The sequence below is a fragment of the Diabrotica virgifera genome, chromosome 1 (genome assembly GCF_917563875.1).
Source record: "Diabrotica virgifera virgifera chromosome 1, PGI_DIABVI_V3a".
Classification (NCBI taxonomy): domain Eukaryota; kingdom Metazoa; phylum Arthropoda; class Insecta; order Coleoptera; family Chrysomelidae; genus Diabrotica; species Diabrotica virgifera.
In genome coordinates this window covers 88557595-88585065 of record NC_065443.1, presented here as the reverse complement: position 1 = coordinate 88585065, position 27471 = coordinate 88557595, and the positions used below count along the sequence as shown (strand labels likewise).

Here is a 27471-nt window from a genome sequence, read left to right as displayed (position 1 = left end):
ATTTTTTGCCCTACCGACTTTTATATCCGAGTTACATTCCTACATATCCAGTTATCGATTTTGCTCATTTCTCTCCTAAGCCATAACTTTAAAACTACCCTGTATATTTTTTTAATATTTGGTACACATATGTCTCATTCAAAACCCAAACGACCGACATACTAATCACAAGAAAATCCAGGTCCGGATTAACAAAAAATTATAAAGTAATTGTGACCTTAAAACAACACCCTGTATATTGAAATTTTGAAAATATGTTTGCATATTTCAAAAGAGCACAAAAAACTAAGTCTAATGGTTCGCTTCGATTTTTCAGCCAGACAATTTCTTTACTCTAATTTTGAAATTATATTGAACTTTTTAAGAAACATTAAAAAGCAGGTATTATTAACTTTTAATTATAAATTATTAAAGTTATTGAATAAATACTCATTTTAAAATGAATCAGTACTTATTTACCACATTGGAAAGACCCAGTTATTAATCACAAGAAAAATCCAGGTCCGGATTAACAAAAAACATAAATTGTGACCTTGAAAAAACACCCTGTATATTGAAATTTTTAAAATACGTTTGCACACCTGAAGATAGCACGAAAGACTAAGTTTAATGTCCCGCTTTAATTTTTTGTGCAGACAATTTAATGACATTACTTTTGATATTATATCTTTTTGCATTTAGCTTTGATCTTTATCCCTATATCATTTCAGGTTTATTACCGAAAACACTGTGGAAGAAAAAATCGTCGAAAGAGCTGAAGTAAAATTACGTTTAGACAAATTAGTTATCCAGCAGGGTCGTTTAGCCGATTCCAAAGCACAGACTCTAAACAAAGACGAAATGTTGAACATGATCCGGCACGGTGCCAACCACGTATTTGCTTCTAAGGATTCCGAAATAACAGATGAAGATATCGATAGTATATTGGAAAAGGGAGAAATGAAGGTCAGTACTTATCTGTTATATATTTTTAACGTACAGTGGTTCGCTAAACTCAGACACAACTGGCTAGTGATTTTAGTAAGTCATTTTGCCAATTTGGTACATTGGCAAACAAATATTTACTTAATAGTTAATAATTACTAAATAGTTAGTAATTTTGCCAATTTTGGCAAAATTGGTCAAAAAAAAATACTTACTAAAATCACTAGCCAGTTGTGTCTGAGTTTAGCGAACGACTATACAGGGTGTAACAAAAATACAGGTCATAAATTAAATCATATATTTTGGTACCAAAAATAGTTCGAATGAACCTAACCTTAGTACAAATATACACATAAAAAAAGTTACAGCCCTTTGAAATTACAAAATGAAAATCGATTTTTTTTTCGAATATATCGGAAACTATTAGAGATTTTTTATTGAAAAGGGACATGTGACATTCTTATGGCAGGAACATCTTAAAGAAAATTTATAGTGAAATTTGTGCAACCCATAAAAATTTTATGGGGGTTTTGATCCCTTAAACCCCTCAAACTTTTGTGTACGTTCCATTTAAATTATTATTGTGGTACCATTAATTACATTCAATGTCATTAAAATTTTTTTGCCTCTTAGTATTTTTTCGATAAGGCAGTTTTTATCGAGTTGCGGCTTCTTTTTTAATATGTTTACATAAAAAATTTATGGGGGTTTTGTTCCTTTAAACCCCCCAAATGTTTGTGTACAATAGTTTTTTATTATTATTATTCTGGACCTTTAGCCACCTAATTACATATAAAATTATTATTCGTTCATACAAAATTGTCCAGTATACACTTAAAAATAAAGAATAATAAAAAATAAAGCTTACAAAAATAACACTTACTATGTTAATAAATACAACTATGCTAATTATTATTTTTTTTCTTTTTTTTTTTCGTTACGATAGGAACTAAACCCGATTCAACCTCTCGGAGATTTAGAACCTGTTAGTGATTTTTTTTTAAATCTTTTTTTCTTTGAATATTTTTTTTTAATTATTTTTATTTTTTTTAATATTTTTTTTAATTTTTTTTATATAAGTTTTTTTCCGAACATAGGTTACAGGAAATATCTGATTCATACATAATACAAAGGGAATACCTATCCATTCAAACGATTAGTTTGGCATTCACACCTTTAATGTAATTATTTGCAGAAATATCATAATTAGTTTAAAAAATTTTATGTTATCTTCACTTAGTAGTACATTTCAGTTTAGGGGAGTATTTAAACCTGCTTTCAGCAATTCTTGTAACAGCCACATACTTGTATTGAGATGTAAGGGACAGTTAAAAAATATGTGATTTAGATCAGCTATGCTAGTTCCACAGTCACATCTGCCTGTTGAATATTGAATATGATACCATTAGTTAAACACAGTGTTTTTAAAACTTTTTTGCCTCTTTGTATTTTTTCGATAAGGCAACTTTTATCGAGATGTGGCTTCTCTTTTTATATGGTTCAAAATCTACCTAAAAATATAAATCATAAATAAACTTTCATAGTATTACTAAGTCTCCATAATCGTACTTAACCATATACAAATGTGTGGTGGATTTGACAAATATTCAAAATATCTCAATAAAAACTGACTTTTCGTAAAAGTACTAAGAGGCAAAAAAGTTTTTAAAATATGGTGCTTAACTAATGGTACTCTACAATAATAACGTACACAAAAGTTTAGGGGGTTTAAAGGAACAAAACCCCCACAAAATTTTTATGGGGTGTCCAAATTTATGGGGTGTCCACTATAATTTTTTCTTAAGATACTACTGCCATAAGATTTCCACATGCCCATTTTCAATAAAAAATCTCTAATAGTTTTCGATATATTGGAAAAAAATCGATTTTAATTTTGTAACTTCAAAGGGCTGTAACTGTTTTATGTGCACATTTGTACTAAGGTAAGTTAGGTTCAATCGAACTATTTTTGGACCCAGAATATGTGATTAAATTTATGACCTGTATTTTTGTTGCACCTTGTATTTAGTTCATTCGTGTATAAATGATTATTAAGCAGGGCTCAAACAACTCGGGTACTTGGCGAATAATCGTTACTTGCGTTTACATGCCATGTGTAAACAAAAGTGCACTTGCTACTTGTTGGCAAACGCTTGCTAGAAGTTGACAGACTGGCTAGTTAACTTGCTGCTTGCCCACTATTTGTTGGGATGTGGGATGGAAATCAGATAATTTCATTTCATTTGACAGTTACAAAAAATATGCAATTTTGTGGAATATAAAATTAAAAAATGACATAAATAAATTAAAACCTAAAAACGCATTTGAGGGACTTTTAAAGGAGTAACAAAACGAAACACGATTTGAAAATATAGACATAAACATGCTGAAATCGAAGATAAAAACAATAAAAACTGTTTATAGGCAAGAAGTGAATAAAATTTTAAAGTCTAAAAAAAGTGGAAGTGGTGCTGATGATTTGCACAAGATAAAGCTGATATGGTTACCACGGAAGATTGTTTTTTACGGAACATGGTTAGGAGCAGGCAAACGCATAAAATTTCTATAAGAATGGAAGTCTTCAACTGTTATCTCTTTTAACAATCGTTCTGACTCATCCAGAGTATGTCTACACTTTATCCAATCTCTTATCCAAACTCGGTTTTTCCTGTGTTTCTGGCGTTGTAACATAGCTATTAAACTATTGGCAATTTCACCTGCCAAGATACTGACAGCAGCACGCACTACGGCACTTAGATCTATTTTCCTGGAGCTTCTATGTAGACGGAAAACCACAAGCAAGTTTAGTGGCCGCAAGTACTTTCAGCCAGTAAACTTTACCAAGTGTTAATGAGCCTTTAGTGGGTTACTATAGTAAAAGCCAGAGTTAGAATGCAGTGTTAAGGTTTCTACATATTATCATGCACTCATCGTTTCCAGCACGTATCGTAGTCTCCAAAAAACCTGATTTTACAAAGAGGTGTTTGATACGATACTTTCCGGACAGTATGATTTATATTTAAAACCATTAAAATCAATATTTTTCGGAAACTAAACGCTACGTGCTGGAAACGATGAGTGCATGGTAATATGTAGAAACCTTTAACCCCGGCGCAAATTGATCCTAAGCGAGACACAACCTGCAGCGGCAAACTGCGTGGACAGTTTTGTGAAGCACGCTTATAAACGAGAGACCGCAAATTGAACCTATCCTACGATCAGTGCATGCGTTCACAGGTCTCGCTTGGGAACTTTTGTCATCGGCGTACAGTTTTCTTGGGTCGTGGGACGCGTGACTCAATGCCAGTTGTTTATTTTTACTTGTTTTTGTTTGCGAGATGGACGTATGTGAAATGAATAGGGATGGTATGTACCTAAGTACAATTTATTGTGATAAATAAAAATATTAGCATAGTCGAAACCCCGAGTGAAAACTGCTTTGTCTTTGTCATTAAATTCTGCTTACTTTTGGTAGACTAAATAAGCGGCGATACGAAATTAATAATCAAAGTTGTGCCTTTACAGTAACACATTATTAGAAAAATAAGATGAAAAATGATTCATGTTACTTAAAACAGTGATCGATAAAAATATCGTATTACCCTCAAATTCAACTTGTCGGCATATTACATTTTTGTTTATGCTTAAAAATTAAAAACGAAATATGCAGATACTGTTATTTTTTATGACCGATCAGTTGCGGAGGAATTATTAAATAACTCTGAGATTATTTTAAATATGTAGGTATTATGTGCAAAAATAAAATACTCAGTGTAAGATATCTTTTCATGCACCCGCTTATGATCAAATTCGATATTTTCGAAAATCATACCGGTACACGACTACTAGGGATGTGTAAGATATTTTTAAAACGTTACGAGTTAAAAGTACGGAAATACCGATGTAAAGTTGTCTACTCAATTCAGTACAAGGATCAAATACATCAGTATTTTGTAATCACAATCAGTATTTGTACTCGTACCACTGAGCACCGGTATCAAAAGTAACCGTTACACGTCCGCACTGATTTTGCCCGTCTCCCATCTCTATTCGCCACAGCGACAGCCAACGGTTGGGTCGGGTTGGGTTTAATATGCGGTGCGCTAGAAAAATAAATGCACGGGTCACCCGTCCCGCCGGCGCAGGTTGTGTCTGGCGCTTAGGTTCAATTTGCGCCGGGCCTTAGTCTTACGGCGCGCATGGATGCCGCTCATGTCGGCACAGTTGTAGGTGCGTGTATACAACCGTAGGCAACTGTTGTGTGCGCGTATATTCCAGTGCTATGATTCTTAAATCCGGTCCTAATGCACCGCTCGGGACAAACCGGCAACGTGATCGGCTGTTCTGCGGTAAGAAATACATTGCCCTATGCTACCTGCACTGCATTCTAACTGTGGCTTCTACTTTAGTACAATTTTTTGTCACTCGTTGGTTTTCCATTTGTGGTCGGTAAAAATGGCCCGAGTCAAAGGGATCATAATTATTTGTACACTTGTCAAGTACATACTTGTCTAATATGTACTTGCAGAGGCGCTCAAACGAAATTCACAAATAATTGGCATTTACTGTGACTATTGATTTAGTTTTCAAAGACCTCACCACACTGATTCATTTGTTAAGGTTTTTAAGCCGAATGTTTACATTCGCGTACTTGTAAATTATACACATTGTGTGAGCGCCCTGCTTGCCATCTCAATCGCAAAGCTCTTATACTTGCCAAGTAAGCAAATAATCGTGTATTTACTAAGTACACGAGTCGTTGAACCCGCCTTTAGAGTTGATGATTATTTGCGAATTCGGATATTGTGACCAAAATGTATTTTGACCAAAAAGTATTTCTAGTCGTCGGAAAAGATATTTTTAAGTTTTTCATTTCATTTAAAACCGGTGGTTGAAACAATATTGAAAATATTTTGGAAATTACGGAGTTCTTCTTATTTCAGACCGCTCAGCTAGCTCAGAAGATGGAAACCATGGGCGAATCGTCACTTCGCAACTTCACAGTCGAAACACCCACTGAATCAGTCTACCAATTCGAAGGAGAAGATTATCGTGAGAAGCAGAAAACCATCGGCTTGAGCAACTGGATAGAACCTCCCAAAAGAGAAAGGAAGGCCAACTATGCCGTCGATGCTTACTTCAGAGAAGCTTTAAGGGTTTCTGAGCCTAAAGCTCCTAAGGCTCCAAGACCACCAAAACAGCCCATCGTACAAGATTTCCAGTTTTTCCCGCCGAGATTATTCGAACTTTTGGACCAGGAGATCTACTTTTACAGGAAATCTTTGGGATATAAGGTAAATGTTATAAATATTAATTTTTGATCAGTGCTTATTGTTTAAACTAATAAACTCTCATTAAAATATATTTGATATGGTTACAAGAGGTATCTTTAATAATGAATAAGAAAAAACAGCAAGTTTTATCATGTTAATACTTTATTTCATCTTTGTCGAGACTTAATGAACATTGAAGCAAGAGAAGACATTTGAACTACTCTCTGATAAATAGATGTTGATAAGCACTGGATCTTTATTACCGACATCAGTAGTTATAGACCTCTAACTTTTTTAAAGTAAGACGGATCGTTGGGAAACCTTTTGCATTCGATTCGGGAGAGCTTCAGGAAAAAAGTTTACCTATGGACATGCAAGAAAAAATAAAAATTGCATTGTTGTAGATGGAAAATGCATTTTCCAAAAAGCATCTCAGTGTCCAAAAAATAAAAATTCACAACTCGTAAAATAAGCATGGAAATGAGTACAATTTTCATACCCGGGGGATTTTTGAGGTTGCTGAACAGGAATATCGGGTCGGCAAAGCAGTAACAGGTACCTGGTGCCCGGTATGCACGTCGTCTCCTGGAGTTTTATGGAAATTCATTATGAAAATTATTGAAACTTGTTATCACGATGTTTTTGAGGTCGCTGAATACGAATATTGCTTTGGCGATGCTGTACCTGGTGCCCGGTATCTATGTCATCTGGAGTTTCGTGTAAATTCCTTATAAAAATAGTTGAAATTTATTATCTCGGATTTTTGAGTTCTCTGAACATGAATATTGCATCAAAGATGCAGTACAATGACCTGTTGCCCGGTATCTACGTCATCTGGAGTTCTATGAAAATTAATTATGAAAATAGTTCAGATGTATTACCTTGGGGGTTTTGAAGTCGCTGCATGGAAAATGCATTTTCCGCCTACAACAATTCAATTTTCATTTGTCCATCATGCCAAGTGTTCAAGAATTTTCCTAAAGCTCTCCTAAATCGAATGCAAAAGGTTTCATAACGATCTGTCTTACTTTAAAAAAGTTACAGGTTTGGGCGGTTTTAGTGCTTTATTTCCTCGCCTATTAAATCAAAACCTTTTTTGTTATATTATCCCTTTTATATTATTTAGCTTATATATAACTTTTTATATTATTATTTTATATTATTATCTATTATAGACTGTCGGATTTTAATATGAAGTTCAGCCACGATTTTATCTCATATGCCTTTTTTTTTACTGAAAATGTCATGAGATAACAAAAAAAATAGAGTTGAAGTAGAGTGCGAGAAAATCGCCGCAGCACATGCGATTTTCTTTACAAACGGAAATTCAATTTTCCTAGCAAAATTCATTAGGAAACTCCACAGTTTTCACATATTTTACTCTCCCTGATTTTCTTTCAGTACTTTTTAAGTATGTTTCTCTATTTTAAGGCCCTATGTTTAACTACTCTCTTATGTGCCGGTAACGTCATCTCTATCCTTTATATACAGGGTGGGCCAACTCGATATTTGGCAGTAGTTATTAGATTTTAAGGAAATGCCGACACGGGTCGATTTTTACTTTTAAATTACAATTTTTTGATATATATTTCATACTAGTGACGTCATCCATTTGGGCGTGATGACGTAATCGATGGTTTTTTAAATGGGAATAGGGGTCGTGTGGTAGCTCATTTGAAAGGGTGTTCAATTCTCTATTCAGTAATATAAACATTAACATAATTATTTATACAGAGTGGCCAAAAAAATAATTTTTTAATTAAATTAATTGACGCAAAAAGACGAATGTATGTAATTTAATTCAAAATTTTAATTTTAATTTAGTTCAAAATACATTCTATTGCTGTCAGAAAATAGAAAAAAAAATGTTTATTTGGCAAATAAACATTGCACTTCTCTTAAATTAAATGTTCAAACTGCCAAGAGGTAGGTGGGAGGCTGTTTGTGATTTAATTTAAGCGAAAAAAAAATGTTTATTTGTGAAATAAACATTTCTTTCTATTTTCTGACAGCAGTACAATGTATTTTAAGTTAAATAAATATACATTCTTCTTTTTGCGTCGATTAATTTAATTCAAAAATTATTTTTTTCTTCACCCTGTATAAATAATGATATTAATGTTGATATTACTGAATAAAGAATTGAACACCCTTTCAAATGAGCTGTCACACGACCCCTATTCATATTTAAAAAAAATCATCGATTACGTCTTCACGCTTAGATGGATGACGTCACTAGTATGGAATATATGCTAAAAAATCGCAATATAAAAATAAAAAATCGACCTGTTTCGGCATTTCCTTAAAATCTAATAACTACTGCCAAATATCGAGGTGGACTGTTTTCTTAGGCCCACCCTGTATAGAGACGTTATGTCATTGAACACTCAAATGCTTATTATCAAAATATTTGTTGATTTTAAGGAAATTCCAAGTCATTGTCTACTCGTCTTCCCATTTATATTTATAACATTTATAATGTTTGTATTTTAAATATTCAAATTTTCAGGTTCCGAAAAACTTAGAACTTGGACCTGACGCGTCCAAGCAACAGAAAGAAGAGCAAAGAAAAATAGATGAGTCAGAACCGCTCACCGAAGACGAACAGCAAGAAAAAGAAAACTTGTTAACGCAAGGTTTCACCAATTGGAGTAAACGCGATTTCAATCAGTTCATCAAAGCCAACGAGAAATATGGTAGGGACGATATTGAGAACATCGCCAAGGATGTTGAAGGCAAAACGCCTGAAGAAGTTATGGAATATTCTGCGGTGTTTTGGGAAAGATGTCATGAATTACAGGATATTGATAGAATAATGGCCCAGATTGAGAGAGGAGAAACTAAAATACAAAGAAGAGCTAGTATTAAGAAGGCACTTGATGCTAAAATGGCAAGGTAAACCACAAAGTTTCTTTTTAGGAATGTTCCCTTGTATATATACAGGGTGAGTTTTTAGTGCGGCATCGGACGATAATTCCATAATGGTATAGAATATCGAAAAAAGTTATTTAGAAAAAATGTAGGCAATGATATTTTCTAGGCTTGGAAAATATGTCCATTTCTGCAGGGTGATCAATAACTGCGTGGTATATAAAACATATAATTTTTTAAATGGGACACCCTATATATTTTTTCATATGTATATTCCTCTCATAATTCTTGTTCATATAATATAGGGTTTTGCATTACTATACAGAATATTTAACAAGTTATGGCCATTTTTATTTCGAAATCCCTATGAGATTAACACCATGTATATAAAGACGTAATTCGTAAACAATAATTTATTTTACATAATAAGATTATCAATACAGTCGAACCCGCTTATTAGAATCCCTGTTATAGGAATATCCCGGTTTATGGAATATAAATTCAAGTTCCCGAAACATTTCCATTTACTCCTTAATAAATTTATCTGTTTATTGGAATAGGATCTAACTAGATAATACCGCTTATTAGCATATTTTGCAGGTCAAAGAATATTTTTTTACAATTTACTAAAAATTTAAATTATGTTTGGTATTATGGTTTGTCGTCAACGGCCTGTAGTGCTGGATTAGATATTATTAGGGTCATAAATATTAATTACTTTGTTACGAATACCAATTAAGATCTTTAGCATGGCGGACAAATGCATGGGTCATAAAATAATTTTTATTTGTCTACACAAAGGCACTGTTGCCTGTTATAAAATTGTTAGAAGCAGTTTATTTAGAATTCACTCAGTACCTACTTGTTTGCAAGATGTGAATTATGGCTTTGTTAAATTCGAAAAGAAGGGAAAAGAACAAGAATGTAACAATCCATTTCTTGACGCCAATCAAACTTCTATTCAACCAATGGATTAAGGATTAAGGATGACCACACGGATTAACAACGAAAAAGCTATATTTACCAATAATTTCTCAAAAAAAAAAAAGGAATTTTGTTATATATGCATTTTAATAAGAAAATATTTACATATCTACATATTGCATACATTTCATATTAATTACCTAATGTATTCATTCACATACATGTAATGTAATTTGGTATTTAACACATACATAGATAAGTACTAGTTACACTACTGTATTATTGACGTAAAAAGACCTAAAACCATTTACATACACTGATTATGTAGGTACATATATGATATACATATTGGCATAGTATGTAATAAAACTACATATTGGCATAGTATGTAAAACTACACATTGGCATAGTATGTAAATAATATTATTACGTATATTCGGTAACACTTATTTCGACTAGCCACCAATGATCGGTTATTAGAATATCCCGGTTATAAGAATATTTTTGCCTTGCACAAAGGCTATTCCAATAAGCGGGTTCGACTGTATACTGTAGTTTTGAAGTTAAGTTAAATTGAAATCATTGACAACTATTTGTATACAGGGTGAACTACAACACCAAATTACGATTTTCTTAATTTTTTTAAATGGATCACCCTATATTTTATTTTTTTTTTAATTTTGTATTTGTGGTACTCTTTCATTTTTATATAACATTTCCTATACCTAAACTTATTACTTTCCGAGATATTTTAAGTTGTCTTCAAATTTCGGGAATACATTCATTTTTTCTAGTAAAATAAGTTAGTATTGAGTGATAATTAAACGAAATTATTTTTATTTATTAAATAACTAACACAAAATATAAATCTTAACAATATGCAGTGAATGTACCAATAAGTGTGATATTAAGAAATTATCATATTTCCCTAATATACAAGAATCGTAAAGTTCCTGCAAAAAAAAATTTGTCTTGTATATAATAATATACCAAAATTATTTTTATTCAATAAATAACTCACATAAAATATAAATCAAAACAATATACAACTGATGTAACACTTTTTAGATTGTTATATCAACAGTATTCTAAGCCAAGAAGCTTTTAGTAAAACATTCAATGTTATAAGCACTTTTAAACTACAAAACAAAATTACGATTTTCTCAATTTTTTTAAATAGATCACCCTATATTTTATTTATTAGGAATGTTGTATTTATGATACTCTTTCATTTTTATAAAGCGTCTCCTATACCTAAACTTCTTAGTTTCTGAGATATTTTTAGTTTTCTTCATTTGCCGGAAATACATTCAATTTTTAATAAGTAGAAATAACTTAACAAATAAGTATTGTGTAATAATATAACAAATATTTGCATTCAATGAATTTCTAACAAAATATATAAACCATAACAAGATTTAATGAATGTACCAATTAATGTTATGTTAAGGATATACGTCTAAAGTAAATGTTGAAAATGTCCACGCTCAACGTCTATGCAATTTTGTAACCGATATTCAAATGACCTAGCCACATTTCTTAACATTTTTGTAAGTTAATATTATTAAAAGCTCCTCTTATTCTATTTTTCATATCAATAGGCGTTGTTGGATGCTTCTGGTATACAAGGTTTTTTATATAGACCCACATGAAAAAATCAATTTTGGAAGAACTGGAGCACCGTCGTGTAAAAACCTCAACCGTCAAAAAAATGTGGGCCAATCAAATAATCGCAAACAATAGCACCTTCAACATTTATAGATCACCTAGTTTGACTACGAGTGTAAACAAAGTAGGGAATTCTTGATGCATATTAATGAAAATTAGTATGAAAATTATAGTATTAATAACTGCGCGTCACAATCTGCAATTAGGAATGTGCTACTAAAAACTTCTTGGCTTAAAATACTGTTGATATAACCTAAAAACTGTTACATCAAATGTATATTGTTTTGATTTATGTTTTGTGCGAGTTGTTTATTACATAAAAATAATCTTGTTATATTACTACTCACAAGACATATTTTTTTTGTAGGAATTTTACGATTCTGTATATTAGGGAAATATGATAATTCCTTAAGGCTATGGGTACATAATTCGCAAATATTTTACGTGTATCCCTACTTTTTCTGTTTTTACACGACAAATTACGTGTAGTAAAATTCACACTGGTGTGGATATGTAAACATTACTAGAATGTCATTCTACTTGAAAATGTCATCATTAATTTAAAGAGATGGCTTTTGAATGTTCTTGGATAACTTATTTTTATAATTGCAAATTATTAATTCAGTTAATAAATGTGATAATTTTTTCACTAACTATGTATTCAGTGATTGCAATAATTTATTTGTACAACAAAAACTAATACTCAATCGAGAAAAGAGGAAAAGTGTTAAAGTGATTTTTTAATAATATATTGTTCTTATGGAACGCTTACAATTTTGAACATCTTTAACAACAAAATACTTGGATCACAGAATATATTATCCTGATGTATTCTCTGCTTGGATCTTCCACAAATAATACACAATAAATAACTTTTTATTAAGTTCACGTCTTAAATCAATTATTTATCAAATACACTATATATCAATAATATTTAATCAATAACTTAAAATATTCCCGATGCAATGTCAAATATTTAAAATTGTCACTGATTGTCAGTGTCTGACTGACAATATATGCTGACAATATTATATTCGGCTGAGTGCGTTGTAAGACAAAGATAGATTTGGAAAATATTACCACGGCATTGTGTTAATTTTTTTCGAATCCTGAAAAAACCACCAAATATTTTTGAAAAATTTAAACGCAGAATGAAAGACTAAATTATTACCGAGGGCCGAAAGTCCCTTAGAATAAATACGAAGTTTATTTTGAATGAGATATTTGAAATTAAAAATCACACTAAATTTTCTCTTAGTTTTTCACCTCTGTAACTTATTAAAATAAACATTATAGAAGTTCTCTGGGACTTTCGGCCCTCGCTAATAACGTAATCTTTCATTCTGCGTTTAAATTTTTCAAAAATATTTATTAGTTTTCTCAGGATTCGAAAAAAATGAATCCCCATTTGAATAGCATTGCAGCCGAAAATACGTACCGATCCTCTTAATATCATATTTATTGATACATTTATTGCATATTGTTATGGTTTATATTCTGTGTTAGTTATTTATTGAATTAAAATAATTTTGTTATATTATCACTCAATACTAACATGTAATTTTAGTAGAAAAATTGAATGTATTCCCGAAATTTGAAGTAAACTGAAAATATTTCGGAAACTGACTAGTTTAGCTATAGGGAATGCTATATAAAAATGAAAGAGTATCACAAATACAAAATTTTTAAAAAATAAAATATAGGGTGATCCATTTAAAAAAAAATTAAGAAAATCGTAATTTGGTGTTGTAGTTCACCCTGTATACAAATAGTTGTCAGTGATTTCAATTTAACTTAACTTAAAAACTACAGTATATTTTTAATCTTATTATGTAAAACAAATTATTGTTAACGAATTACTTCTTTATATACATGGTGTTAACCTTTAACTACCCGCGCATCAAGTTATAACATAACTACACGCGTGGCGTACTTTGTACGCCACAAGAAAATACACTTAAAAACAGCGGATTTGTTTAATTTTTTTTTGAAAAAATACACTTAGTTGTTTGTTATAAACCTTATTCGGCATCAGTGAATACTTGGAGTTCCTTTTCAGTAAGCCAATTGGGATTTATAACTGGAATCATGGAATAACTGGATTCCATGATAAATAAAATTACTAATAAAAAATTTTTTTAAATGTGATTTTTTACAAGACAAAAAGTATTGTTTACAAAGAAAAATATATTTTTTGCCATAATGACTAAAAAACAATTAAAATATGTACTTATATTACGACTTATAGTAATATAATCCTGGGGTATATTGTCCACCACCGGAAACAACAAATAATAAAATGTAAATTACGATCTTTCCAGAACGCCGATTATAACGAAACTAAAACCAAATTGTAAAGCACATTCCAGTGATAGGTTAGAAAAATAAGCAAGGTCAAAAATTAAATTTTTAAATATATTTCCAGTAGAATTCTTATATCTGGCGTACAAAGTACGCCGTAGTTGGCACGTAGCGGCGCGTAGTGGCACGTAGTACGTAGTATGGCGTACACAAAGTACAAAGTAGTTAAAGGTTAATCTCATAGGGATTTCAAAATAAAAATGGTCATAGCTTGTTAAATACTCTGTATAGTAATGCAAAACCTTATATTATATGAACAAGAATTATGAGAATATAAATATGAAAAAATATATAGGGTGTCCCATTTAAAAAATGATATGTTTGATATACCACGCAGTTATTGATCACCCTGTAGAAATGGACATATTTTCCAAGCCTAGATAATATCATTGCCTACATTTTTTCTTAATAACATTTTTCGATATTCTATACCATAATGGAATTATCGACCGATCCCGCACTAAAAACTCACCCTGTATATAGTGGCCATACACCCCTTTACGGGTTACGCCGCTTTAACTCTCTAGATCTATGTTTTGAGGTAGATCAGTCCTCATGTTCGTTATTTAATTTTCTCGGTTATTTTTCTCCACTCTCTCCTGTCTCTGGTTTTTTCTTTCCAATGTCGTATGCCCGCCTTGTTGAGATCACTTACTACTTCTTGTAATCATGTAGATCTTGGTCTTCCACGTCTTCTTTTGTCAGCTGGTGTCCATTCCAATATTGAGAATATCGTCGTAGTTGATCCGGATCTCCATATGTGTCCTAGCCATTTTGCTCTTTACTGTTTTTTTACACTATATCCTCCTTAATTTCTTCCAGTAGCTCAACGTTCGTTCTTTGTCTAAATTCATTGTCATTTATTTTTGTTGGTCCTAATATTGCTCTTCGTATATTTCTTTCTTGTATTCTAAGGTTTTCCTCTTGTTTTTTGTCATGCTAAGGGTTTCGGCTGCATACATCATCGTCGGTCGAATTATTGTTTTATATACTTTCATTTTTGATTTCTTACTCAATAACTTTTTAAGTAATTTTTTATTTGCATGGAAGCTCTTATTTGCTGTAATAATCCTTTCTTTGATTTCGGTTTCTCTTTCTCCATTGTTTGTTATTAATATTCCCAAATATTTAAATTTTTCGACTTCTTCAAAAGTGTACTCTCCTATTCTAACCTTTCTGTTTTCAAAGTTTTTGTCAAATCTCATTATTTTGATTTTTTCTTGGTTTACTTTTAATCCCATTAATTTTCCTTCTGTTACCATTCGTTTAACATTCGTTCCATTGTTTTTGTATTTTTTGTTATTAGCACAATATAATCAGCGTATGCTATTATTTGTCCTTCTCTCGTTCGGAGGGTGCCTTTGTTGATCTTCCTGACGATGTATTCTAGGGCAAGATTAAACAGAGTTGCTGATAATGAATGATGACAAATTCTTCTGTGTCGCCTACTTGAGTTTTTATACTAACTACAGTTCTGCTCATTGTCATTATGTTCCCTTGTATTGATGTAATTTATATTTTCAGATATCGTGCACCATTCCATCAGCTGAGAATTTCTTACGGCACCAACAAAGGCAAGAACTACATGGAGGACGAAGACAGGTTTTTGGTGTGTATGTTGCACAAGTTGGGTTTCGATAGAGAAAACGTTTATGAAGAGTTAAGAGCAGCTGTACGTGCGTCACCACAATTCAGGTAAAACTTAAATCTTAATAAATCGCAAGTTTTACTTCAATAAAATTAAAAGTAATATTAAAATAAAACTTTTATTGAGAACAAATTTCTGATAACGCCTTCACATTTTCTATAATTTTCGAACTATACGAATGCATAGCCAAGGAAGGCCAAGCTATGAGGCTCTATGAATTGCATCTCACTTCTTGCCTGCTCAGCGTGGCAAAAATTCCAACGAAAACTTTGTCCCACATACATATGTTAGGAGTAAACTAATAGAAATAATAAAATAAAAATGTATACCATTTTTGTTCAGTTGCAATGTGAAGGCAAAACAATCTTATTTTTCACTTAGAACAGGGAGCGTAGTCCAGCACTCTGAATCGACGATTTTCGACTCTTATTGGAGTCATCATCGGAGAGGCGTAGGCCTGCTGCTCTCTGCTCGAAGTGACCAAACCATTAAAGTTTATCCCCACATTGCAACTGACGTGTATGGATTAGGTGACTAGCGTCATCTGGCAATTAAAAGGTAAAGTTTTCAATCCTAATAGCAACATTAATAATATTGTTAATTAACAATTTACAGTCGCAATAACAACCAAAATAATCATGAGACATTGATCAAACTTAGAAAGATTATAAAGATGTGATGCCTATTTAATATTTTGTCGACAAAATGTAAATTTTTCATTCTTTTGCATAGTCTTTAAATGTTTAAAAAAAATAGGTATAAATAAATTAACATTTCTCAGAAATTGTTTATTATATTATAATTTTAAAAAATACTTAAAATGCGTATTTCAAAGGTATTGAAAATGAATGCTTTAAAAAATTTTTCCAACCATTTGCAAAAAAGTTATGAAACAGCAAAATAAACATACGATTACTCCGTTGTTTATAATTTGTTTTAATTGTTTCAAAGTTTAAAAGTAAGTTTATGGTACAAACTAATTACTCTCAAAAAATATCAAACATTAGTTGTTCAATGGTTATATTTTAATAAAAGATTAAAAATGTTTTTTTTTTGTAATTTGTAGTAATATTTTTTGTAAGTAATTAGCTTGTACTTTAAACTCACTTTTACGCTTTGAAAGAATTAAAAAAATATATAAACAACGTAGTAATCGTATGTTTACTTTGCTGTTTGTCAACAAAATATTAAATAGGCATCTCATCTTTATAAGATTTCAAAGTTTGATCAGTGTGTCATAATTATTTAGGTTATTATTGCGACCGTAAATTATTAATTAACAACTGAATTGTTGCTAAAATATTCATTTAATTTTCACCGGCTTCTGGAACTATAATCTAAACCAAGAAAGCTTTTATGTCACCGAGTTATTTTTAATTATTGGTAGATAATTACTTATCTAAAACTTTATTTGAAATTTAAAGATTTTGTTGGGAAAACCCGCATTTTCCGAGGAAAATTTTCGTCGGAGCAGATAGGAAAAACATGTCTTTATGCAGAATTTAATTTCGGTGAATATTTGTTAGGGTGTTTTTGGTGTAAAGTTAAAATGTTCGGAGTTATGGAGCAAAAATTGAAAAAGCACGATTTGGGGGCGCCATTTTGTTAATAAAAAAAGTAGCACACTATCTGCAGACTTTGCATATCTATATTGTTAATATATATAATCATAAGCTTTGAAATAACTTTTCCCAAAAATGGCCTATTTTCCGAATCAGCCCAGACTATAAATTATTTTCTCATATTTAACACTCCCATCTTAAGACATATTCAATTGATATGGTTTTGACATTTTTAAATTCTTTAAGGGGGAGGGGGGTATGGTTTGAAATCAACATATCAAGCACATTTTTGTTAATTTCTTTCGAAGCTATGGTATAATTATTTTATTTTTAAATTAAACAAACATATTAAGTACAATTCAAAGAATAATTTAAAACAAATCATTCCAAAATATTTCAAAATAAGCCATTGGTGGCAAATTTTGACAGGCAGCTCAAAAAAATGGATTTTGCGGTGGACATCAAAACTCATCACTGGATCATACAAAACAAAAAATTCAAAAATATTTAATTAGATTATGAGTTTCACGAGGTAACAACGTCGAGTTTTTTATGTTAAATAATTTTTGAATTTTTGGTATCACTTCTTCTTTTAGTGCCTACTGTTTCGAATATTGACGATCATTCTGGCTATAATTATTTTATTAACTGATGCTTTAAATAGATTAGTTGTTGTTGTGGAGAACCATTTTGGTATCACTTAGAAATCAAAAATACGACATTTTTGGTAAGAATTTTGTGAAAATCAACAGATTTATTATTGTTGAACAAAAACTAAGCACAAAACGAAACATATCTCGAAAAACAAATTTCAGGTGGATCGTCAAGTAGTTTTTCAGTTAAAATGTCCACCGCATTTGAAAAAGCAGTTTTGAGAAAAATGCGTTTAAAGTTTTGACAGCTGCATCTTCATCTTCTTATTTGTCTGCCAAATCGTAAAGTGATGCACATTGGAATATGTTTATTGAATCGCAGAGTAATCTACAAAAGAGAAGGCGAACAGTTGTTTAACGTTTCTCACTACGCTCAAGTGGAAGCGACACGCTTCATTTATTATTTTTTTTATTGATAATTTTAAATATTAACTTTCTTTTCTAAACGAAAATAATATGGGTCATTTAAAATTCACATGTGTTTCGCTCCTAAAATACAAAACCAAATTGTATAAAATTAATGGTTGTTTCTGTTAAACAAATTCCCCATTAAATAGTTACCTTATAAGACCTGATGTCAATAAATCACTTTTTAAATTCATTCGGAGACGCTTCTTAAAACTACAGAAGTGTTCTCAGCTTTTAAAACGCCAGATTTAGTAATGTATCGCCTTTTCTAGCCATATTGTAGAACCGCATACATGATGACATAATGTTTTGTGGTCTCGGCCAGTATCGTCGCAGCGGGCACGCAGTTCAGTCACACCCTCGCAAAAATAACAAACCCTTACGAGATATAAACGAAGCACGCTTGTTTACCCAAAAAAATAAATATATTACTAAAAATGCCAAGTTTCTTGTAAAAGGTATATATTAAAATACCCTACATAAGGGTCAAAATACAAAACGTTTTCGGATTAAGGAATCCATCATCAGTGTTTAAAAGCCCTAAAATTAAGTATAACCTAATTAAATGAGATAAAAGTTAAAATTGACAGAGGTTTTCAAGAACAAGAGGTCATACTTACAAAATTTGCATGCCTGAGCCACCAAAATGTATAGGGTAAAAACCCTTTAAATGTAAATAATAAAGATGTTTTACATATTTATATAAAATTCATCGGATGTAATAGATAAACCTGGATGTTACCCAGGGCAACACAGGACTCTCCCCACGTGGTTGGAACTTTTTTTTGGTGAAAACCTCACATATTGGATTTCAATGGCCAACTGACAAGTGAATTAAAGAGCAACCCGAAATGACACCAAGAACTGTCAATGTAACCTAGTTGTAATATTACTTCAGCCACAACGTTAAAGATTAATTTAAATGTTTTAAGATAAAAAACAGTATCAAATTTACAAATAGTAAAAATAAAAGATGTTCACAAAATATGAAAGATTTTTTCCCTAGAAATAATGCATTAATTAAGTATTCAAAATAGGGAAATGAAATGTTTACGTTACAGGAAGTTATGCAGTCAACAATACCAATAGGTGTTGTATTAGTGGTATAAAATTGTCTATGTCTGTGTATAGACAATTTTATACCACTAATACAACACCTATTGGTATTGTTGACTGCATAACTTCCTGTAACGTAAACATTTCATTTCCCTATTTTGAATACTTAATTAATGCATTATTTCTAGGGAAAAAATCTTTCATATTTTGTGAACATCTTTTATTTTTACTATTTGTAAATTTGATACTGTTTTTTATCTTAAAACATTAAAACTCAATTTTGTAAGTATGACCTCTTGTTCTTGAAAACCTCTGTCAATTTTAACTTTTATCTCATTTAATTAGGTTATACTTAATTTTAGGGCTTTTAAACACTGATGATGGATTCCTTAATCCGAAAACGTTTTGTATTTTGACCCTTATTTAGGGTATTTTAATATATACCTTTTACAAGAAACTTGGCATTTTTGTGATTTATGGTATACAGCCAGCTACAGGAAGTTTATTTTCCTCGTGGATTAAATATATTACTGTTCGTTGTTTTACACTTATTTTAATTTAAGTTAATTGTTTCCGTAACCACCCACGGAACAGGGATATTCAACACGCTGTATCTCTAGTAATTTTACTCCGATCAATCTAAAAATTTCAGGGAGTATTCTTGAAAGTATGCACTTTTATTTGAAATAATAAAAAAATTAAATATTTCAGACCATACCCCCGCCCTTAAGATGATTTGGCGAATCTTGGGCTGTTTAAATGTTTTTTAAATTTGAAGTTAAAACCTTTTTTATTTTTACTTTGTAACTTACCCATTGTAAATAATGTAATGAAACTCATTTCTTTAATAGCTTATTTCTATTAATATTTTTAGTTTATGTGTTGCCTATTTTTATGTTATAGATTTGATTGGTTCTTAAAATCGAGAACTGCCATGGAGCTGCAAAGGAGATGCAACACATTGATAACGTTAATAGAAAGAGAAAATGCTGAATTGGAGGAAAGAGAAAAAATTGATAAAAAGAAAAAAGTTTCCAAATCTTCAAATCTTGGAGGTAAGTTTTTTGATACTATCGATTACATTAAAAAATATAAAGAGAAATTAAATTGTGTGTTTCAATACTTATCTTATTTTTCCTGTTTATGTAGGTATTCCTGCCCAAATCAGCTCGAAATCTTCACAGAAACGGAAGAACGACACTTCTGCTGGTGGTGTAGAAAAGAAAAAGAAGAAAAAATGAAACATGCTTTACTTTCCAATGACTTACAGTTGATTGTGTGTATGAATGTGGATGAATATTTACGATTAGAAGAAACAATAGTTTTAAGATTTTTTTTATTTATTTTAAACAGTTTAAAATGTAATGTCCATAGATATGTACTATGCCAACAAATTTTCTTGATGCATGTTAAAATCAGTTTTGTATTCCTTATACATAAAAATATCTTGTTAATAAACAGTCTAAAATCTTTTAAACGAATTAAAATATTTGATATATTCCTCTTACTGTCTGTGTTATTTATATCCATGGTTCAAACTAAAATTTAGGGAAGACTCGAATCCAAATCACTTTGCTGTACCAGAGAGACCAAATCCATAAGTACAATATACAAATTCACCTACCACAACCGATGAAACAATGCTATAAATTGGTATAGATAAAAAACGATAAAACAATATAGTTCAGTCATTTGGTCAAAACAAAGGGGGATACCTGGAAAATTTTCCGGTAGTTTTGAAAATTGGTAATTTGGCCTGGTGAGAACAATAGTGGCGAAACTTCAAAATGAACATTTAGAGATAATCTTATTTGAAGTTTTGATGAAACTGCTAAATAGTATAACTTACTAATAGGTAATCATTTTGCAAAATTTTTCTAATATGCTTTCTAGGTATTTAAACCAATTAGTAGAAGTAATTTGAAGAAAAGATAAACATTGCATTTATTTTAGATTTTTTTGCGTTACGTCATTATTGCATTATCGAGGATGTTTCGCCACTATCTACTACGCTACAACAGTTTGGTTTTTGCTTAGATTAACGAAACGAAAGATATAACGTTCAGGCAAGAAACAGATGCGCAAAGCCTGCCAAATATTTTAAGTTGGGACAAATGGGTGGGAGGAGTGACAGGTATGTATTCAGGACAATTTTGGAATAATAAAATAACTATAATTCATATTGCCCATAAATGAATCTCTTAATTCAAGATGCAGCATCATTTTTTATACGCACTTTTGAATTGTCTGACTGTCGGGTTATTGTTGTTATCCCCCTTCGATCTAATTAACCCAAAGAATAATTCGACATGATCTTGATTCAGCATGTATGTAGGAATGGATGCTAATAATTTTGTTTGAACTAATTCTGTATATAAATGTCTTAAACTTTTAATGCAAAACAAAAAACCAATAATGCCCATTTTTCTCCTACTTTTACATACAAGTTTCATATTTATAAATGAAAATTATTCCAAATAATCTGAGGTCTCCTCTAAAAAGTTTACAATAGAAATGTAATTTTCTTCATTAATAGGTTGCTTATATCCCTTTTGGTAAATGCTTCTAGAATTAAATATATCAAATAATTTGTTAATAACTCGGATAAATTTAACAGTTGCTTCGCAGTTTTTAAATTATTCTATTTGCAAAGTTTCATTTAAGAATTCAATAGCATCAGCTATAGAATCGCTGAGTAGTTGTGTTGCTAATCTTACTTTCATCTTTTGATTTTTATATGATATGTGCTCTTTTCTCAATTTATTAGCTACAAGTATAAAAAATTACTGCAATTTCACGACCTGATGTAGGATCTAAAAAGGTAGATTTCAAATTTGCTATGTCGAAAATACAACGCCTGTTTTATGAGTTAGACTTAAGCACTGAAGTCGTATACGGCGGAGCTTTAGTGTTTATAATTTTTTAAATTTATTTCACTATCAAATAAACCGTAGAAGTATCAAAATCATGACTTTAAGCGAAATGGAATATTGACCCCCAATTTTAATACAATTTATTATTTATAGTATGTATTGAAACAATCAGAAATGCAATTCGACGCTAATTTATTTAAAATGTATTTTGCTGGTATTAAAATGTATAAGTCCGATTCTGAAGTACAGCGTCCAACACTTCCCCTCGATACAAATATGGCTAGGGAAAACTTAACCTTCAATATCACACAATTTACCGAAGATTTAACGTAAAAAATTTAAACCAGAGAACAAGTTATTGCCGGCGGACAGTGATGGAGGGGATATACTCTGTCTGCTATTTTGATTGGCAGGACAAAGGAGTGGGGATTCAGGGGAAACGGACAGGCTGCGCACTTGTCGATGTTATATCTACCGGTTTCGTTAATCTAAGGGTTTTTGCACCAAATAACATATTTTATTGTACAAACCAAAAACTTATTCACAAAATGAAATTAAAGTGCAACAGAAGTACATAGAAAAATAACAAAATAAGATCTTAAGTAATAATTATTAACATTATCTCTGTTAACAAGAAAACGATAAACATGTTAAAAAATGAAAACTAAGCAGAAGAACTATGAATAGTAAAATAAAATTCATTATTTCACTTACGTTTTATATTTCGAGGTACTGAAGAACTGATTGTGGGCAGAAGGAATTGATTTATTTTGTAAGAGACTTTGCAAGTCATCAAACTTCTTTTTAGAAATGGATATTGGTTCTCGACAGAGTGGAACCAAAGAATACTGATCCAAAGTGCATAGTCGCTTTTCTTGATTTTCTATTTCTAAGTAAGCCCGGTTGAAACTGAGTGTCTATGTAAGAAGTGGTTTTAAAAAAACACAAACAAAAAGACCACACAGACAAAAGTGCACATTCGCCACTATTGCACATTGCACTACTATTTTTAAAGATATTAGTTCAATGTTCAAATACGTGGAAGCACGACGTAATGGCAGCTAATCTGGAAAGCTCAACGTAGGTGGCGCTCGTGTAGTTGGAGGTCATGTCAACTTACGTCAATACTTAAAATTGCTTAAAATCAATCTATTTCCAAGTAAATATTGCATATTTGTTTCGCTATGTGAATTAAACTTGAGAAAATAAAATCCCTCAATGTTGTGCTGTGCATTTGTGCTCATCGAGAACATCAGGACACAGGTTTCCCAAAGATATTCTGATGAGAAAAAAGTGGATTGTAGCAATAAGAAGGGATAAATATGTGCCGAGAATAAATGCACGTATCTGCAATAAACATTTTGTTGAAGCATATTAAGTATTGCCCCCCAGATTCGACTGTAAAAAATAGAATACTTCACTATAAAATTCAGACTAAAATTTATTATAAACGCACGGATTAAGATATGCAATTTTATATACATTCACACTGTTGCCACATCTACAATCGCTTTTTATGGAGTGAACATGTAAAAAAATTTATATTTGAAGTAATAATATAGAAAAATGTGAAAGGGTCATTCCATTTCAAATCACTCAATTTTGGAGCAAAAAAAATTTTGGACCTCCGATTTGTCTGAAAATTGGTATATAGCTTCTGCGGGACGTAAAAATAAGATATTTAAGGTCAAAAAATCTTCTTCTTTTTTTCTCAAAATGTTATTTTATGCGATTTTACAGTGATTTGGTGTTTATTTATACAAATTTGCATTTTCTATCGTAAAGTATCAATGGAAAACATAATATTTTAATAGACGGGACTCAAAAAATTTCATTATATGGCATTATAACAAGTTACTTTGATTCAAAACAAGCTTTTGATCAAATTTTATAGTGTAGAAAACGTTAAAATACCGTTTTTTACATTTTTCTCCATTCCCAAAATACATCATAATCGATTTGGCTGAAAATTTGCCCACAGATAGACAAAACATAGGACTTTAAGTGGTGAGAAGGATTTGAATTATATTACAATACCAAAAAAAGTTACATGCAATATTATAGTCAAAAAAATATAGGCGTCTACTGTAAGTACAATTAACTCGAAAATATCGACCTCACGACAAAAATTGTTAAAAGAAATTGTAATAATTGTAAATACGATTTATTTGGAACAATTTCAGTTCCTACCATTTTTGTCGAAAAGTTAAAAATGGCGGAGATATTGAGCAAAACAGGTTCTCCTTTAAAATCAAGATGGCGGCTAACGTAACGGAGGAATTCATTCGTGATTTTAAATTTAGGCTACTATTGACTCCCCTAAAGATCAGAAAAATAAAATTTTGGGCAGCTCGGCATTCAAGGTCAAATGCTATCCCGACTGGACTAATATATACTTTTGAGTCTGATATTACTGCATGTAACTTTTTTGGTATTGTAATATAATTCAAATCCTTCTAACCACTTAAGCCAAATCGATGATGATGTATTTTGGGAATGGAGGAAAATGTAAAAAACGGTATTTTAACGTTTTTTACACTATACAATTTGACCAAAAACTTGTATTGATTCAAAATAACTTGTTATAATGCCATATAATGACATTTTTGAGTCCTTTCTATTAAAATATTATGTTTTTCATTGATACTTTACGACAGAAAATGCAAATTTGCTTAAATAAACACCAAATCATTGTAAAATCGCATAAAATAACATTTTGAGAAAAAAAAGAAGAAGAAGATTTTTTGACTTTAAATATCTTATTTTTACGTCCCGCAGAAGCTATATACCAATTTTCAGACAAATCGGAGATCCAAAATTTTTTGCCTGAGTGATTTGACTGTACCGAAATACTAATTTTAAATATTTCTCAAGTTCTCAATATTTTTTAGTGACTAAAACATAACCTGACCAAACCTAACCTAGCGTCATCGAAAATAATATAAAAAAGTTAATAACTGAACATTTTAGTGACATATTATCTTTAAAATATGCTTTAAAATGAGGAAAACTGCCCGTTAAAAGAAAGTCGCCCTCCCAGACAAGTAACTTGGTGGAATAAGGAGCTCTCTGATCTCAAAAGAGAAACAAGACGGCTCTTCAATAGGGCGAAGAAATCGGGTGATTGGGAAGCATAATAAGGCTAAACTGAAAACCTATAATAAGAAAATCCAATCCGCTAAGGAAAGATCCTGGAGAAAATTCTGTGAAAACATTGAAAGTGTACCTGAAAGCGCCAGGGTTAACAGAATCCTCAAAAGAGATAACATTAACAAACCCAAGTCAATGAAATTGCCCAATGGGAAGTATACGGACACAGAGAAGGAGGCTGTAGAGCATCTTTTAAGTGTTCACTTTCCAGGGTCGACGCAATTGACTGCTAATAACAATCATCAAGCAAACAATAGCCCAACCAAAAGGGACTGGCTGACCTCTGACGAGATCTTTGGTTCTCACAAGATCAGATGGGCTATTGAAACTTTTGAACCTTATAAAACTGCGGGACCGGATGGTATATTTCCTAAGCTTCTCCAGGAGGGTCTGGAAATAATCATGGGTCCCCTGATCACAATATTTAGAGCTAGCCATGCTCTGGGATACATTCCCAAAGCTTGGAGAAGGACAAGGGTGGCGTTTATTCCCAAACCAGGAAAAACAGATTACACCTTAGCAAAATCCTACAGGCCTATAAGTCTGACCTCATTCATGTTAAAAACCATGGAAAAAATCTTGAATGAACACATCAAGAAAAACAATTTAAATGAAAATCCACTGCACCAACGGCAATGGGCGTATCAGGCAGGGAAACCAGGTGAAGCCGCCCTGCACAATCTAGTGTCGGAACTGGAAAGGAGTCTGCATCAGAAAGAATTCGCCCTTGCTGCATTTTTAGATATAGAAGGTGCATTTGATAATACCTCAATCGAGTCTATACAAAGCGCACTGGTGAGGAAGAAAATCAACAACACAACATGCAAGTGGATTATTCAGATGCTTCAGAGCAGAATAATATATGAAGATACCATAAATCTGAGGGCAACTAAGGGATGCCCTCAAGGCGGTGTATTGTCACCGTCATTATGGAACATAGTTGTCGATGATCTGATTCATGGGCTAAGCGCCCAAGGAATCTGGGTCCAGGGTTTCGCAGGTGATATCGTGATAGTAACTAGGGGAAAATTTCCCAGCACTGTTGCGTATCAGATGCGATATGCCCTTCACTACATAGAGAACTGGTGTCTGAAAGAGAACCTCTCCGTGAACCCTTCTAAAACTAAACTGGTAGCCTTTACAAATAAGAGAAAGCTTACTGGACTGAGTGAGCTGAAATTATTTGGAGAGGTACTGGAAAGAACCAATGAGGTTAAGTATCTAGGGGTAACCCTGGATTCGAAACTCAATTGGAATACTCATATTACCAATATAACCAATAGGGCTAAGCGACTCTTCTGGAAGTGCAGACGAGTTGTAGGTAAAACCTGGGGATTGAAACCAAAGGTGATATGTTGGTTGTACACATCAGTGATACGACCGACAGGTACTTATGGGTCAGTACTCTGGTGGAGAAAGACGGCTTTGCACTCTTGTGTGACCACTCTCACCACCCTACAAAAACAAGCGCTTCTAAATATAACAGGAGCCTTGAATAATACAGGAACGGCTTCATTAGAGGCTATCACAGGTCTCCCTCCGCTGGAATTGTATATTTCGGCGGTAGCCTTTATGACCATCCTGAGGCTCAAAGCAAACAATACTTGGAGGCCAAATTATGTATTGAATAGTCACACAAACATTACTGGGACTATACTTGAGGAATACATCTTTATGATGAACTTAGATATGATGACACCGGAACTAATCTTCACTGAGAAGATTAACACAATTATACCATCTAGAGAACAAAAAGTCCCAAACATTAATGGAGACTTAATATGGTTCACTGATGGATCTAAAACTGCCCATGGTACTGGATCAGGAGTCTTTGGGCAAACATGTAACTATAATAAATCTTACAGCCTAGGTCAACATACAACGGTGTTCCAGGCTGAAGTTTTTGCTTTGGTGGCCTGCATTGATGAAATCATTGATGAGGACCCTAAAGCTAAGAGAATCAACATTTACACAGATAGCCAATCGGCTATTCTGGCTGTAAAGAACCCTCTCACCAAATCAAAACTGGTGAGAAACCGCAAAGATCTCCTCAATAACCTGGCAAAAGACAATAAAGTGTCTTTAATATGGGTGCCGGGT

General features: G+C 31.9%; 1 protein-coding gene across 1 annotated transcript in view; it reads left to right on the top strand.

The window, feature by feature from the left end:
* LOC114325883 (chromatin-remodeling complex ATPase chain Iswi) overlaps positions 1–20855 on the top strand; it is a 48502-nt gene extending 27647 nt beyond the window's left edge. The window contains exons 8-13 of the mRNA XM_028274018.2: positions 711–945; positions 5868–6218; positions 8707–9092; positions 15546–15716; positions 20252–20403; positions 20498–20855. Of these exons, the coding sequence (XP_028129819.1) occupies positions 711–945; positions 5868–6218; positions 8707–9092; positions 15546–15716; positions 20252–20403; positions 20498–20589 (1387 nt within the window). The 3' untranslated portion in view covers positions 20590–20855. The remainder of the gene's footprint in view (positions 1–710; positions 946–5867; positions 6219–8706; positions 9093–15545; positions 15717–20251; positions 20404–20497) is intronic.
* The last annotated feature ends 6616 nt before the right edge of the window (positions 20856–27471 follow it).